Source organism: Bombina bombina, chromosome 6 (assembly GCF_027579735.1).
Source record: "Bombina bombina isolate aBomBom1 chromosome 6, aBomBom1.pri, whole genome shotgun sequence".
Lineage (NCBI taxonomy): Eukaryota > Metazoa > Chordata > Amphibia > Anura > Bombinatoridae > Bombina > Bombina bombina.
In genome coordinates this window covers 178,471,715-178,490,154 of record NC_069504.1, presented here as the reverse complement: position 1 = coordinate 178,490,154, position 18,440 = coordinate 178,471,715, and the positions used below count along the sequence as shown (strand labels likewise).

The 18,440-nt window shown below is 40.5% G+C and overlaps 1 protein-coding gene across 1 annotated transcript in view; it reads right to left on the bottom strand.

Moving 5' to 3' along the window:
* The window catches only part of CTTNBP2 (cortactin binding protein 2), a 404,880-nt gene that overhangs the window by 165,943 nt on the left and 220,497 nt on the right, over positions 1 to 18,440 (bottom strand). Inside the window, 1 exon segment of the mRNA XM_053716684.1 lies at positions 2,769 to 3,026. Within this exon segment, the coding sequence (XP_053572659.1) occupies positions 2,769 to 3,026 (258 nt within the window).

Below are 18,440 nucleotides of genomic sequence, written 5' to 3'. Positions count from 1 at the left end.
CAATTATAGAATAAATGGTTGTAAATGCTTCTCTGGGATCCCCTTTGTTCAGAAATAGCAGACATATATGGCTTTAGCTTTGCTTTTTGGTAATTAGAAGGCTGCTAAATGCCACTGCGCACAATACGTGTATTATGCCCAGCATTGAAGGGGTTAATTAGGGAGCATGTAGGGAGCTTCTAGGGTTAATTTTAGCTTTAGTGTAGTGTAGTAGACAACCCCAAGTATTGATCTAGGCCCATTTTGGTATATTTCATGCCCCCATTTCACCGCCAAATGCGATCAAAGTAAAAAAAACGTTAATTTTTTCACAATTTTAGGTTTCTCACTGAAATTATTTACAAACAGCTTGTGCAATTATGGCACAAATGGTTGTAAATGCTTCTCTGGGATGCCCTTTGTTCAGAAATAGCAGACATATATGACTTTGGCGTTGCTTTATGGTAATTAGAAAGTCGCTAAATGCTGCCAGTACTAAAATAAAAGTTTTTTTTTTTTTTAAGAAAAAAAAAAGCATATTTACATATGCTGTGTTTAGGATCCCCCCTTAACCCCCAACCTCCCTGATCCCTCCCCAAACAACTCTCTAAGCCTCTGTCTGCCAGTACCCAGTTTGAACAATCAAATGTTTATTTTTATTTTTTTTATTTTTTATTTTTCTGTAGTGTAGCTCAATCCAACAACCTCCCCCCCCCCCCCCACGGACCAACCCCCACCACCTAAATAACACCTAAGGTTTTTTTTTATACATTTAAATTTTGTCCCAAAATAAAAAAAATTCCGTAGTGTAGCGGTTCCCACCTGCTCCCTCCCCGTGCACGCGCCAGCCCCCGCCCCCTCGTGCACGCGCGGGCGCCCCCGGACTTACCCGCCCACGATCCCGCCCCCCTCCACATGACCAGGGCCATCGATGGCCGCCACCCACCTCCCACACCGGCTCCCACCCACCAACGATACCGGCCATCGATGTCCGGTGCAGAGAGGGCCACAGAGTGGCTCTCTCTGCATCGGATGGCCGTAAAAGGTTATTGCAGGATGCCTCCATATCGAGGCATCACTGCAATAACCGGAAAGCAGCTGGAAGCGAGCAGGATCGCTTCCAGCTGCTTTCCACACCGAGGACGTGCAGGGTACGTCCTCAGGCGTTAACTGCCTTTTTTCTGAGGACGTACCCTGCACGTCCTTGGTCGTTAAGGGGTTAAAGGATTGTGGGCAACCCCTTAACCCCTTCCCATCTTTAGGACGTTCCATGCTGTCCTAAGTTTGCTGGGCTTTAGCGCCACTAGGACGGCATGGAACTGTGTGCCGATGTAGACAAATTAACTCTGTCAGGAAAGGGTTAATACTTCTACATTCTACATAGTCATTGGTTGCACACTTTAGTGACCTACTTATAACTGCCTCTAATTGGCCATAGCCAAGGATCCAGGTTACAACATGGTGGAGCTCATTTCTATACTAAAACTTTAAAGTTTTTTTTTTTTTTTTCAATATTTAAACAATTCACATAATTTTAAAATTGCATATCATTGTAAGGCTATGGAATTTATTTATGGCCAGATTACGAGTTTAACGCAAAATATTGTTTGCGCTCAACTGAGTAATACCAGCGCACGATAATGTGTGCTGGTATTAAAAGTTAGGTGCAATGTGAATGCAACCTCGTGTTCGCATTACACGGAAGCATTGCACTCACGAGAGCAAGCTTCCATAGACTCCAATGGGAGCCTCGTTCTCATGCTGTGAGACACGGCACAGAACATGAGCACAGTGATGGGGTTAAGTCGAGCAGCGATGGGCAGCAGACCTTAAATATATATGTTTATAAATATATACATATATATTTATGTGTTAATATGGGTATATACACATATTAACACACAACAATATATGTATGTAAGCATATACATATATATTTACAGGGAACACACAGTTCCCATAGACTGCAATGAAAAGGCACTTTCTAACACCCCACACTCGCCAACTTCCCGCATTAAAAACTACTTTGTGCAGTTATTTTATTAAATGCCACACTTTTTATTTTTTTAATAAAATATGCACCACTGAATTTTGGGGGCCTATGGGGCACATTTATAAAATTAACCAGAGATCTGATCTCTGGTTAATTTTATAAGCACTAAATGCTACCGCGAGCTTGTGGTAGCAATAATCAGCCACTTGTAATAGCAGGTTATTTATCCTGCACCCGCAAACAGGGAAATTTGCGCTCCACTTGTAATCTAGCCCTTAGTGTTTAAAGGACTGCTAAATACGGTAGAATAGAAAACCTGACAAATACACAATTAAAAGACAATGCAATAGCACTTATTTTGAAATTGAAATGAGCAGTAAAATAAATTCTGGCTAATGTCAAAGTTAATTTAATTTTCCATCCCTCTATCACGTGACAGCCATCAGCCAATCACAGATTACAAATACTTATATACTATAAAGTGTGCATAAGGGAAGGTTGTTTTTTTTTAATTTCCGGATTTATTTAAATCATGAAATTTTAATTTTGATTTTAGTGGCCCTTTAATTTCATTTTTACAAAAATAAACAGATGGATTTTTTTTTTTTTTTTTTGCTAAATCAACATACATTTCTGCAGAATAAGTGATGCATTAAAATGAATACCTTGCTTCCTTAGCCTTTTAACATAAACCACAGAATAGCAAATGAAAAATAATGGTACTATAAAGATTGCTGAATGCGCTTTTCACTGGATGTGCATTTCTCACAGCAATAAATGCCTTTAGAAGGTTTACCTTGAATCCTTTGGATGCAGCAATATGAGCAGCTGTCCATCCATCTTTGTCTGCACAATTGATAAGTGCAGCAGAAATAACAGGTTTACATTTTTTGAAAGATGCACTCTCTTTGTTCTTAAAGTCAGGACATTTCAAATCAAAATCATCAGTGTGATTGGGGAGACATCCATTGCTTGAAACTCCATAATACATAAGAAGTTTGAGACAGTCGACATTTCCGGAATCCACAGCTGCATGAATTGATGTCCATCCATCCTACAAAAAGGGAATCAGATTAACAAAGATGACAAGATAGATTAGTTTGATAAAGTTGCAGTACAAAGTCACAAATTAGTTTGTTTAAATTAAGATTAAAGGGACATAAACCCAAAATTTTTCTTTTATGATTTAGATAGAGAATACAATAAAAAAAAAAGAAGAAAAAAAAAGATTCCACTTTACGCGGGCAGGAGCTGTCAATATCCCCGGTCGGACGAGACCAGGGAGATTGAAAGTCTCTACTTAAGAGGTGGAGAAGAGTTAGGGAAGCAGCGGTTTGATGACCGCTGCTTGATAAATACGGACTGCAGGTTCTCTTGTGAGACAGACAGGCAGATGATAGATAGACGGACAGACAGATGATAGAGATGAGAGATAGAGATAAAGAGATAAATTATATTGATAGATAAATAGATAGATTGACAGATGAATTAAGAGTAATATATAAATAAAACTCAAAATGTACTCTTCATTTGACTATAACATATAGGGCTCCATTTATCAAGTGACAGCAGACGTATGCGCCCCTGTCGTTCGCCACTGGTGGGCAAAATTCCATTGGCAGAATTAAGCATTGCACAAGAGTGCTATTTTGCACTCTTGGGCAACACCGCCCCCTGCCCACGCACCGCCAATCACGCGATAAATCATGACTGCAGGTTCTCTTGTGAGAACCTATAGTTGCAGAAAGGCGAAGGGCTTGATAAATCGAGCCCAAATTATCTTGTTGGGGGATACAATTTTCAGTAAACCTGCTTACATTTGACATTCCAGTCTAAATAATATTTGCTTTTTGGCAAAAGCTGCTTCAAAAAACTAAGTACATACAGACAACACTCCAAATGTTTTTGGCTTAAATACAGAGATTTCATCAAACTAAACAGAAGTTAATAGACAAGCCGAGGAACAGACCAATTACAGGGATGTCAGCCCTGAATGAGCTGTGGTATTTCAATGAGTAGTAAAGAAAACTGATTTAGAAAAGGTAGAGAGTAAAAAACATAGATCAAAGAGTTGATGTCTTTATGAAGCAAGCGTCCTCATTACACAAATTCTACACAACACACAGGTAGACAAGGAATGTAAATTATCACCAATTGTAAGTAAAAAAATGTTTTTTTGATAAAAGAACAATTAGAGCTAAAAATCCATTATACAATTCACTTGACTTTTTTGTCATACATAGCGCAACAGCCTGCGTGCAAAAAAGGACACTAAATACCTTGCAATTAGAATAACATTGAAAAGCAGATTTAAAATTTTTTAAACCAAACATCTTGTTGCTGCAACTGTTTTTCAATATCTAAACTCCACCCACTACTTAGCTCATTTGAAGGAACCAAACCAGTCATGAGTCTGCAGAAGACATGGGTAGTCAAGGTCATAATATATCAGGGGTTTAAAATTTCCACTAGCCCACTAGCCATTGGTGAGTGGAAATTTAACAGTGGCGAGTGAAAGTTGGTTAGTGAATGTTGAGTATGAAGTCTGCTGGCATGTTGTAAGTAGAAAAGTTGGCACAATTCATTTGCAGAATGTATATTCCTATTGCAGCACTGATAAACACACGTTTTGGGCTATGTGCTAAAATTAATATCTAAAGGGATATTATATATTATTTCTCTAGGGCTGCTGGGAACCCATTACTGCTTACACTGTTACTTCTGAGAGGGTAAACTGGGCAGAGAGAGAGAGAGAAAGAAAAGGAGAGGAAAATTGAAAATAAAGAAGGTAGAGTTAAAGGGACACTAAACCCAAAATGGTAGAGAATACAATTTTAAACAACATTCCAATTTACTTCTACTATCTAATTTGCTTATTTTTTTTAGATATCTTTGTTGAAGAAATAGCAATGCACATGGGTGAGCCAATCACACGAGGCATCTATGTGCAGCCACCAATTAGCAGCTACTGAGCATATCTAGATATGATTTTCAGCAAAGAATATCAAGAGAATAAAGCAAATTAGATAATATAAGTAAATTGGAAAGTTGTTTAAAATTGCATGTTCTTTCTAAATCATGTAAGAAAAAATTTGGGTTTCATGAGAATGGATAAAAAACAGTGAAGATATATGAGAGAGGAGAAATAAAGAGTGTAAATAGAAGATGTGGCCCGAGAGAGAAGTGAGAGGGTAAAAGAGAGATTGAAGAGAGGAAGGAGTTGAGAAAGATAGTTGAAGGGAGGGATAATAAATATTTTAAAAAAAAATCTCCAGGTCTGCTATGACCGTCCATGACTGTCAGCACTCTCTGTACTGTGTTCAACAACTTCCTTTTTCTATCCAGCTGTTGTCTTCCCCAGAAGCTGTAGTTGATGTTTCTAGCTGCTATGAACTTATTTCTGTTAATTTATTACTGTATGTAGCATTATTTAATATATGGTATAAATTAAAAACAATATTACAAAATGTTTCACAATGGCTAAACATATGCAAAGAGGGGGCGTAGTAGTGGGTGTGGTGTAGGTGGGATTAGAAGAGGCGAGAAACATTTTAAAGGGACAGTCTAGTATAGTTTAAACTTTCATTATTCAGATAGGACTTTTAATTTTAATCAACTTTCCAATTTACTGTTATCTTCAAATTTGCTTTTTTCTCTTGGTATTTTTAGTTTAAACTAAACATAGGTAGGCTCATATGCTAATTTCTAAGCCTTTGAGGGCTGCCTCTTATCACATGCTTTTTAAATCTCTTTTCAACACAAAGAGACAGAAAGTACACGTGGGCCATATAGATAACACTGTGTTCAGGCACAGGGAGTTATTTAAGATCTAGCACAAAACAATGCTAAATTTAAGACAATATATAATAAACAGTCACAGTCATGTGATCAGGGGGCTGGAAGAAGGTTCTTAGATGCAAGGTAATCACAGAGGTAAAAAGTATATTAATATAACTGTGTTGGTTATGGAAAACTGGGGAATGATAATAAAGGGATTATCTATCTTTTAAAACAATAACAATTCTATGGTAGACTGTCCCTTTAAGCCCTGTAATATATACTGTCCATTTAACAGAAAATTAACTATTTTGGTATATTTTCTGGCTACCAGATTTCTTCAGAGATTAAAGGACCAGTAAATACAGTAGATGTGCATAATCAACAAATATATGATAAAAAGACAATGCAATAGCACTTAGTCTGAACTTTAAAGAGAAAGTAAATGTAAAAAACAATTGGCTAGAATACGAGTTCTGCGTTAGCCTTAAAAAGCAGCGTTGAGAGGTCCCAACGCTGCTTTTTAACGCCTGCTGGTATTACGAGTCTGACAGGTACAGGTGTACCGCTCACTTTTCTTCTGCGACTCAAGGCTACCGCAAATCCCCTTACATCAATTGCGTATCCTATCTTTTCAATGGGATTTGCCTAACGCCGGTATTATGAGTCTTGGAAGAAGTGAGCGGTAGACCCACTCCTGTCAAGACTCCTACCGCATTTAACAGTCAGTAGTTAAGAGTTTTATGGGCTAATGCCGGAACATAAAACTCTTAACTAAAGTGCTACAAAGTACACTAACACCCATAAACTACCTATTAACCCCTAAACCGAGGCCCCCCCACATCGCAAACACTATAATAAATTTTTTTAACCCCTAATATACCGACCGGACATCAACGCCACTTTAATAAATGTACTATCCCCTAAACCGCCGCACTCCCGCCTCGCAAACACTACTTAAATTTTATTAACCCCTTATCTGCCGTCCTTAACATCGCCGACACCTACCTACATTTATTAACCCCTAATCTGCCACCCACAACGTCGCTGCTACTATATTAAATGTATTAACCCCTAAATCTAAGTCTAACCCTTAACCTAACCCCCCCTAATTTAAATATAATTTAAATAAATCAAAATTAAATTACTAATATTAACTAAATTATTCCTATTTAAAACTAAATACTTACCTATAAAATAAACCCTAATATAGCTACAATATAACTAATAGTTACATTGTAGCTATTTTAGGATTTTTTTTTATTTTACAGGCAACTTTGTATTTATTTTAACTAGGTACAATAGTTATTAAATAGTTATTAACTATTTAATAACTACCTAGCTAAAATAAATACAAATATACCTGTAAAATAAACCATAACCTAAGTTACAATTACACCTAACACTACTCTATAATTAAATGAATTACCTAAACTACCTACAATTAAATACAATTAAATTAAATAAACTAAATTACGGAAAAAACCCCCACTAAATTACTGAAAATAAAAAAGAAATTACAAATTTTTAAACTAATTACACCTAATCTAATCCCCCTAATAAAATAAAAAAAAATAAAAAAAATAAAAAAATTCCCTACCCTATACTAAATTACAAATAGCCCTTAAAATGGCCTTTTGCGGGGCATTGCCTCAAAGTAATCAGCTCTTTTAACTGTAAAAAAAGAAATACAATACCACCCCCCAACATTACAACCCACCACCCAACCCTACTCTAAAACCCACCCAAACCCCCCTTAAAAAAACCTGACACTAACCCCCTGAAGATCACCCTACCTTGGCCGTCTTCACCCAGCCGGGCACAAGTGGTCCTCCAGAGGGGCAGAAGTCTTCATCCGATCGGGGCAGAAGAGATCCTCCAGACAGCAGAAGTCTTCATCCATGCGGCATCTTCTATCTTCATCCTTCCGGAGCGGCGCGGGTCCATCTTAAAGACATCCGACACGGAGCATCCTCTTCTGTCCACGGCCGAATGAAGGTTCCTTTAAGTGACGTCATCCAAGATGGCGTCCCTTGAATTCCGATTTGCTGATAGGATTCTATCAGCCAATCGGAATTAAGGTAGGAAAAATTCTATTGGCTGATGCAATCAGCCAATAGGATTGAGCTCGCATTCTATTCGGCCCTTGTAAAATCTACCCCTAAGCGTTCAATCTCCACGCAGTCAGCCTCAGAGAATCTAGATTTTGATGAACAAAGGGACCCTGTATCAGCAGATCTCTGTGACAAGGTAACTTCCACTGAGGATATGAGGACATCCTCACCAGATCTGCAAACCCCGTCCTTTGCGGCCATGATGGAGCAATCAGAATCACTGATGTTCACTCCTGCTTGATGTGAGCCATCACACGAGGGAGAAGCGATAATGAAGGAAAAAGATATACGAGTCTGAACCTCCATGGTACTGATAGGGCATCTATCAGTTCCACCTGAGGATCCCTTGATCTCAACCCATACCTGGGTAGCTTGGTATTGAGGCAGGATGCCATGAGATCTATCTCCGGCGTCCCCCACTTACTGCATATCTCTGCAAACACCTCAGGGTGGATAAGCCATTCGCCTGGGTGAAAGGATTGCCAGCTGAGGAAGTCCACTTCCCAGTTGTCCACACCCGGAATGTGGATTGCTGACAGCTTACATCTGTGAGTCTCCGCCCACTCTAGTATCTGAGATACTTCTCTCATCGCCAAGGGGCTTCTCGTTCCTCCGTGATGGTTGATGTAGGCAACTGAGGCTATATTGTATGATTGGAATCTGATAAACTGGGACGAACCCAGAAGCCCGGAGTTCCAATATATTGATCAGAAGGGAGGACTCCTCCTGAGTCCCCAGCCCTTTTGTCTTCTTGGCACCCCAAGCGGCTCCTGAGCCGGAAACGCTTGTATCCCTAGCCACAATCTCCCAGGACGGTCTCAAGAAGCACGTGCCTTGGGACAGATGAGCTGGACAGCCACCAAGAGAGCGAGTCTCTCGACAGGTTGTCCAGCATAATCTGTTGAGACAGATCTGAATGGTCGCCGTTCCATTGCCTCAGCATGCATAGTTCTAAGGGTCTGAGATGGAATCTGGCAAAGGGAATGATGTCCATACAGGACACCATGAGTCCGATCACCTCCATACACTGGGCCACTGAGGGTCTCAAGGAGGCCTGGAGGGCAAGACAAGCAGTAGTTAGCTTGCAACGTCTCTGATGTGTGAGAAATATTCTCATGGATATGGAGTCTATTATCGTCCCCAAGAATTTCATCATTGTACTTGGAGTAAGAGAACTCTTTTCCAAGTTTATCTTCCATTCATGTGATCAAAGAAGGGTGAGAAGGGACTCAGAGTGTTCTTCCGCTAGACGAAAAGATGGTGCCTGCACCAAGATATCGTCCAGACACTACTGCAATACCTTGTGTTCTTGCAATGGCTAGAAGAGCTCCCAGAACCTTTGAAAATATCCTTGGAAGTGCTGGTCCAGAAAGGCAAACCTCAGGTACTGAAAATGTTCCCTGTGAATCGGAAAGGGAAGGTATGCATCCCTGAGGTCTATGGTGGTCATAAACTGTCCTTTCTAAACCAGAAGAAGGATTGACCGTATTGTCTCCATTTTGAAAGAGGGAACACTCAGAAACTTGTTTAGATCCTGTACGCAACCTAAAAAGGCAGTTCTTTTTTCTGGTTTTGTAGACAATCTGGAAAGTAGGAATCTGCTCCTGGGCAGATGAGATTTAAATCCTGTCTGGTATCCCTGAGATACAACCTCCAGGACCCAAGGGTTTTGTACATTCTGGAACCAAGCATCTAAAAAAAGAGACAGTCTGCCCCCTACTCGATCCAATCCCAGATCTGGGGCCGCCCCTTCAAGCTGATTTGTTCTCAGCTGGCTTCTTAGTCTGTTCGGACTTATTCCAGGACTGAGCTGGCTTCCAAGTACTCTTGGGCTGCTCGGACATGGATGAGGATTGTTGTCGTTGTGATTTGTCAGAACGAAAGGAACGAAAATTAGACAATTGCCGTCCCTTAGGCCTATTCTTCTTATCCTGCGGTAGGAAGGCACCTTTCCCTCCGGTAACCGTAGAAATAATGGAGTCCAGCCCTGGACCGAATAAAATGTTCCCCTTAAAAGGAAAAGAAAAGGAATCTGGATTTAGAAGTCATATCCGCAGACCAAGACTTAAACCAGAGAGCCCGGCAGGCTAGGACCGTAAAGCCAGAAGCCTTTGCATGTAGGCGAATAATCTGCATATTCACATCATAGGTGAAGGAGTTAACAATTCTCAGAGCTTTCATTCTCTCCTGAATATCCTCGAGGGGAGTCTTCACCTCAATGAGCTACGACAGAGTCGCACCAGTAGGAAGATGCTCCAGCAACCACGGCTGCAGCTGCCGCCGGTTGAAATGAAAACCCTGTATGTTGAAACATCTTTCTCAGAAAAGTTTCCATTTTCTTATCCATAGGCTCTCTAAAAGAAGAACTTTCCTCCAGTAGTACGCTTAGCTACAGAGGATAACTCATCCTCGGATAGCTGAGACATAGTAGCTAAATCCGACAAATATTTAGATAACTAGGTCAGGAGAACTATGTTTAATCTTTCTCTTACATTTGCTAAAGGAAGGTAAGGCACTCAGGGCCGCAGACACTGCCGATTGTAACTGTGCGGTAAAGTCCGCAGGAAAAAAGCCCCTTGCAGATGGAGGATTAATTTGGCCACGGGGAACTGCATGTGGAGTGGGAAGTGTATAAAGGGTAGTAATCTCTCGGGACACAGATTCCTGAGAGGTAAACAGCTCAGAGGGGCAAATAGCGCTATGAGTATTAGCAGGCTTGTCTCCCTTCTTAGACTTTAGAACAGTGCTTAGGTAAATGGAACAAAATTCCATTGACTTCCCCTGCTATGAGAAAGGCGCTAAGCTATTATGAGCTGCGCAACACTCAAAAACAAAAGTGAAACCTGTTTGTTCCTAGTCAAAAGCACACAGTCTATGAGCCCAAAAAACTCTCACATTAAAGCAGTTATAAATAACCCCTTGCTGTTCAAATAATCTCCCTGAAGGAGATATTAATCCTTGATCCTATCGAGGCATAAAGGAGCCACACTGTGACCCTGTATAGTAAAAGTGTATATATAAAAACGGTCTTATCTCCAGGATCCATGTTGTGGAACAGGCACAGCCTCTCAAGTGTGACAGTCTTGCAGTGACGCTCTGACATGGACTTGAGTGTGTAACACCAAGCAGTGAAACTTGTCAACACTGATTGCTCAGGAGCTGTTAAGCGACAGTCTGGATGGGTTCGCAGAAAAACTTTCCCTGCATCTCCAGACTCTAACTTTCATCAATACTCTCACTGAGAGGTTGACATTATTACTTAAAACTCCAGTCCTTTCTTGTAAGGGAACATACCCATTACAGGACTATCCAAATCTTCTAACACTTCTCTGCCACCTCCTATAGTGACGAAAAGCAAAGAATGACTGGGGTGTCTTTGCCTCCCCCTGGTGGCCAGGTGTTGTATTTTCCAACAGTAAGGAATAAAGTTGTGGACTCTCCCTGCCTTATGGAAGGAAAATACTACTACAAATTATTCTGAAGCTAATCTTTGCTTCAAATACATCATTATCTCTAGCACATATTTACTGTTTAATATCCCTTTAAGGAGGGAGCAATGTCTCTGATTATGAAAGGAGTTACAATGCTGACAGGCAAAAAAAAAAAGAGATAGGGAGATATTGAAAGATTTGAAAAGCAAGGATGGAAGAGAGGATTTCTTTTGGTTAGGTATAATTATAGCAGAGCCTTAAAAATCATGGGAGTCAGGTTGCCATGGCTCCCAGAATCTGACTTTTTGCTCCTAAGCACTAATTATTTTAAGTTTACCTAAAAAAATATTTAACGTCTCCTAAACGTGTGAAGAGCTTTTATTCAATATTATTGCTTTTTCCTGGATTTTAAATAAATATGTCATCTCTTGGACTGGATTATGTTTCAGACAAATGGAAAGGTTTATTTCAGTGGAAACACTGAAGATTAGTATCCATGATACTGTAGGTGGAAGCCCGAGGTGTAATCGTTTTGGAATATGGACAAGTATTAAGGTTTGAGATTAACAGAAATACAATCAATCGTTGGTGGGTGAGCAGGACATGTAATATGCCTGTGTTCTATGTTAAAGAACGGATGTTGTTAGACTGATAGGAAGATAGGTCAGTTACAGGGAAAGTTTTATTTTCCCACACGCAAACTTCTACAAAACACATATGACATTACTGGGAAACTTACTGCAAACAGAGATGACAGTGAGCATAACAAACTCCCACACAAGTCAAGGTTCAGGTTACAGAAAAACATATTTTGTTCTTTAAAAAACAAATGTGTAAGCCAGCATGGTCATATGAGATATATAACATTTTAAACTAAATTGTAGTCACCATGTGCATATAATATCAAGTAGCATTCTTTATGTATTTTAAATTTCATAAACATTTGTTAGTCAATAAATGGATTTTTATTGAGCAGCTTTAAAGAGACAGTTTACCCCCAACAAATATTTCCTTTAATGTGTTCCCAATGATCCATTTTAACTGCTGGAGTGTATAAAACTGTTTACAAATAGCTCCTTAGCCTTTATATTGGCATTTGGAATAGTTTGTTTAGCCTGTGGTATCCCTACCTTTACTGAAAGTTTATATACCTAGGTATAGGTTATTGATAAACTATGTAAACACAGAAATAGATGAATGTGGTTAGTTGGATACAATGTTATTTGTTTCATATAGTAGTTGTCAAATTATCTTGCCATTTTACAATGCTACTCATATAAAAACAAATAACAAATTATTTTATATATCCAATAATAATAAAGATCTAATTTAAAATCTGTTTTAATTTAAAAACACGTTCTATACAAACATAATTTTAAATGAAAACATATTTTAAATTGGAGCTTTATAACCACATTCAGCAATTTCATAAATTATTTTATAAAGGATAATCTTTAAATAACGATGAGGTGGCCAGACTTATAGAAATATATAAACAAGGGAATATCCAGTGAGTGTGAAGAATCCTTGGATAAAGTGGTGTGAAATGGGAAACGCGTAAGGCTATGCCCACCTTACATCATCAAACATGATAGAGAACCCTACAAGGTGCCAGTGGGAATACAGACTTAGTGGTGGAATTGGCTGCTCCCCCAGAAAGACCTAACACACAACGGGACTGGAATGAATAACACTTGCATGCACTGGTCCATCAAGGGACATATGACGATAGCAAGAACCTGGGACTCAGATAATTTTAACATGCTATTCATGCCTTATTTTTGTTGAGGGTACTAAAAGTGTGTAGAAACCCTGTGAGGTAATTGTAAATATCTGAAATGTTGAAATATTAAATAAAACATACTACACTATGTGGGGGGCTTTGTCTGATTGTTCCCTTTATTTTGGTAAAGGAGAGACAACACCACTAAGAAGCAGCCGTGACTCCCCTTCATATTGAATACTGGTTTGGAACAATATTATTGAACTATGAGACTGATGATATTTCATCTTAGGGACTGTCTGTTTTTAGAGTGTGCAGTTTTCTTTATTTGATATATTACAAAACATTTATAGCTTAATTACAAGTGTAGTGTAATCAATAGAACAGTGTGCCTTATTATATATATATATATATATATATATATATATATAAATATATATATGGTATGGAAGACAGAAAGCTATTAGGACTAACCCCTCTAGCTAACCCTACAGCGCTCCTAAGGTCTAGAGGCACGTATTTAAAGTTTTTCAAATACCCCTATATACGTAGATATGCACCTGTATTTTCACACTAGCTGCCAATCTCCAGACAGTCGGAGGAGTTCCCAATACCTCCCAAAAAAATAAAAGTACACAAGATATATAGAGATGGTGCAGAGAGAACAAGGTGATGAATATAATAGCCTGTTTAGGGCTATAAGCAATTTATAGTTAGGTACTAGGGAATTGCATATGTTCAGACAATAGGTGCAGAACTAGTAATGTACCTGAATATGAAACACTGAAAACATAGCAATATAAAAACAGGTATAGGTAATACACGAAGGTTAGACTTATATATTCATAAAAAAGTTCCTTAGTGTGTCAAAAAATAGTAGGCAAATGGAAACTTCAGACTTAATCTTCTTCCAATCTTGTTTGTATCCCCCTATGGGTATGCACTTACATTAAAAACCCTCAATCTAATGAGTTAAGGATGATTCAATAATGCTGGACAAGGATGTCGCCTCTTGAATATACAGTCACTGGCAGATGAAACTTTCTTTCTTTAATTGGTGCTTGTGCCCTTCTTGGTGTCCTGGTAGATGGAAACTTTCGATCTCAATCACCATAACATACCCTAGCTCCTGTCAGTGACAATGTTACACTCAACTGGATTCACTTCCTAGTATCCAGTGCCAGTGACTGTATATTCAAGAGGCGACATCCTTGTCCAGCATTATTGAATCATCCTTACCTCATTCGATTGAGGGTTTTTAATGTAAGTGCATACCCATAGGGGGATACATACAAGATTGGAAGAAGATTGTCTGAAGTTTCCATTTGCCTACTATTTTTTGACACACTAAGGAACTTTTTTATGAATATATAAGTCTAACCTTCGTGTATTACCTATACCTGTGTTTATATTGCTATGTTTTCAGTGTTTCATATTCAGGTACATTACTAGTTCTGCACCTATTGTCTGAACATATGCGATTCCCTAGTAAATAACTGTAAATTGCTAATAGCCCTAAACAGGCTATTATATTCATCACCTTGTTCTCTCTGCGCCATCTCTATATATCTTGTGTACTTATATATATATATATTTAAATATATATATATATATAACATAAATTATGACTTACCAGATAATTTCATTTACTTCGATAGAGGGAGAGTCCACAGCTGCATTCATTACTTTTGGGAATACAGTACCTGGTCACCAGGAGGAGGCAAAGACACCCCAGCCAAAGGCTTAAATACCGCCCCCACTTCCCTCATCCCCCAGTCATTCTGCCGAGGGAACAAGGAACAGTAGGAGAAATATCAGGGTGAAAAAGGTGCCAGAAGAACAACAATATAAATTTAGGGCCGCCCTTCAGAGAGCACGGGCGGGAGCTGTGGACTCTCCCTGTATCGAAGGAATGGAAATTATCTGGTAAGTCATAATTTATTTTTTCCTTCAAAATACAGGGAGAATCCACAGCTGCATTCATTACTTTTGGGAAAACAATACCCAAGGTATAAAGGGCACAGAATGCTAACGGGGGGTAACAAGAAGGCCGCCAATTTGCGGGCACCACAGCCTGAATTTTTTTTCCCAACTCCTGAGAACTGCTTCAACAGCAGCAAAATACCCAAAAAGGAGCAGGACCAATTAACTGCCCAACAATTAGGACAGTAAGAGCCCCCATCAGAGACTACACAAAATCACTGATCCCAAATAGAGCTAATAACCCTTATTTCAGGACACCCTGGAAGGCCCAGAGAGAACCTTAAGCAGAAAAATTAAATCATAGAGGACCAAAAACCCCCACCAACCCAGGAGGGGAAGGCCGTTAACCCAAAAAGGGAAACGAGGGACCAGCTACCAGCTGAGGAAAGGACTGACACCCCTTCACGATACATCAAATACCAAGTGTGAAGATCCTGTACAAACTCCATAATAAGGAGCATCCATAATGGAGAAGAACCACCATGAAAATGAGTCGTGGCACAAAAAAGGAGCATCAGGACCCTGATGCCCACACCTGACAGATTGAATCAATCCAGAAATGTGATATAGGGAACAAGGAAAAATAAACTTCCCCCTCACTGAAGGATCCAGAGATCTACGTAATAATCCCTGACCATGATCCCCTAAAGGATAAGACAAGGAAAGGTACGAATGCCCAGATCCGCAAAGGACACACCAAAGGAGAGTCCCCCGACCCCCTGCTGAACTCTCAGAGTAAGCAAAAGGATCTACTTCAGAAAACCCAACTGAAAAAAAAACCCTCAGAAGAGCAGGTCCTCCGAGTAGAAAGAGTGACTGAAGACTTCAAATAGAAAACAGAAGGAAACCCAGAAGACACTCTCCCACATCCATGGAAGAGATAAGCCCAACTGCCCCAGTAGATCAAAGGTATTTCCCGGATAAGGAAAGGTATACTCTAGACAGGAGAAATCTGGGACAGATAGCAACATGCCAAGCCGAAAAATCAGACTGTAAACATCCCCCACCCACAGTACCAATGAAGGACTAAAGGAAAACAACAAGGCAAGCCTATAGAGTATTTTAACTCCAAAGGCCTAGGAGACTTCCTGTCTGAAATCAAACAGAATCAAGAATCACCCCAGCTGGGTTCAAAATCTCAATCCTCTGGTTGTTGGGTGGATAAGCTATTCACCGGACCAAAAGAGCTTGCCCCCAGAAACTCCATTTCAAAACCAACTGGAAAGGACAAGAGAGATTTTTTAAAACTCCTAGCAGGCGATGGAGAAAATCAGAACTGCCAAAAATAGGAACACCAGAACCCAAGGGGAACAGAATACAGTATAGAAAGCACCCCCAAGATCCCAGAAAGCTAGGATCAGAACGAGGTTATGAAAACAATATGGTCCCTAGGACCCGGATTTCCTCAACATGATGATAGGAAAATATCCATCCCCTAAGAAGGGAAGAGAGAACCGTATATCGACCCTCAAAAGGAAGAAAAATTAAGCTCTACACAGAGAGCATAGTAAGCCAAAAAGAACCCCTATAGAGCACCAATGGAGGGGGAAATTAAACCCCTGTGAAATGGAACCGGGAAAAAAACTCCAAAAAGTTCCCCATCCTCCCCTCCTTAAGAGAGGCGAAACTTAGTTCCTAACGAAAACTGTCACCGCAGAATTCAAACTCCAAGGCACAGCTTTGCAAAGCAGGGATTAACACGTAGGCCACTTGGACTGCATACAATCCAATATCAGACGCCCAACCAAGAAGATATAACCAGGACCAGCCTGACCTCCAGGATAGAAGGGCTTCCTCTGGACTGAAAACAACCTCTTGAGAGAGGAAAAAAAGAGAGGTAACTAGTACCCAAACAGAACCAGCCTGCTAGGATACAACATATCTGTACAAACCGCAAAAGAACAGAGAAAACTATACCCAACCAGGACCAGCCCGATATGAAGGATAGGACATATCTGTTCAAGGATCAAACGGAAAATTCTAAATTTCTAGCAGGGCCAGAAAAACTGAGAATAATAAACAGAAACATAGAGCTTAAATCAGTGGCGTAGCGTGGGGGGGGCCACAGGGGCGGTTGCCCCGGGCGCAAAATTCTGAGGGGCGCAAAATGCTTGGCTCCCAGCCTCCCCAGTCCCCACCATCTCAAGACAGTAGACAGTCACAGTCCCACTCCCAGCAGCGCTACAGGGAGGCTAAAAAAATCTGACAGGCGCCTGCGCCCAGCCGTGCTGTGTAATGATTTAATTATCATAATTTTATGAGTGTAATCCTATCGGACCGTTACCTGCTGCTAGACTAGTGTTTACGCCACTAGTTAGCACGGTCCACTCCCACTCCCAGCGCACATGTCAGGAGGGAGGAAGAAGTCAGAGCAGCAGAGCCAGAGTGGAGTCAGACTGACTAGCACGCCGCGCCCGCAATGATAAGGTAAGTAGTGTCAACAGAAATTACCAAACTCATCACCAGGTCCATATCAGAACCAGACCACCAGTGCCACTGCCAGCCAGAATTATAATTAAATTATTATAGCCCCTGTTTTTTTCTGGGCCCTGGGGAATAGGGATTGGAAATGGCAACGCACGCAAAATGCAGCTTAGCTTCTACCGTTACCCACGTGACGTCGCAGGGCCAGCCGGCCAACCAGCCAGCCAGTCAGCCAAGTTCCAAAGGACCCAGAGTCACTCTGAGCCAGCCAGCATGCCAGAGTGTGAGTGTCATGAGATGCAGGACATATGCAGGACACAGCAATGATGGTACAACTCTATTTTATTACAGAGCATAGCAATACACATCCAGACAGGTTGATTGTACTAAACTAACTGCGACACAGACACCGGACCTAAGCCCCGCCCACATGCTAGTGACATCACATCCTGCTATCATCACATCTTCCCCTTTTTCAAAGGCAAAGCGTACATTTGCATATATTAAATAACAAGGTACACCAACAGGGTATACAACAACATTTTGTTTTAGAACATTATAAAAACAGATAGATTAGAAAACATGAACAAATAAATTACATCCTGACTTGGACATCGGGGTAGACTACCCTAGTCCACAGTGACCATGGGATTATTCTGCCCATACTTCCGGTCACTGTTCTAGCTAAAGTCAGTCCCTGTATCGGGCCGGAAGCCTCACCACTCTTCCGCTTGATGTAACTTTGCATGAACTGTCCTCTGATACAGAAGATGGTGAACAAGAGTCTGCTGGAGGCAAAGATATATCCCCGCTATGATCTTGCTGAGGGGAAGGCACCTCTCTTAGAACAGGAGATCCCACCGGCGGTGGTACTGAGGTATCCGGTTCCAGACTCTCAGGTACAGGCTGAAGATGTCTTCGGTTACGGCGTGTAACCGTCCCTCCCTCTGTAAGGACTGTGTAAGACCTTGGTTCTGGAGAGCGGCCCACTACCGTAGCAGGCGTCTTCCATTTCT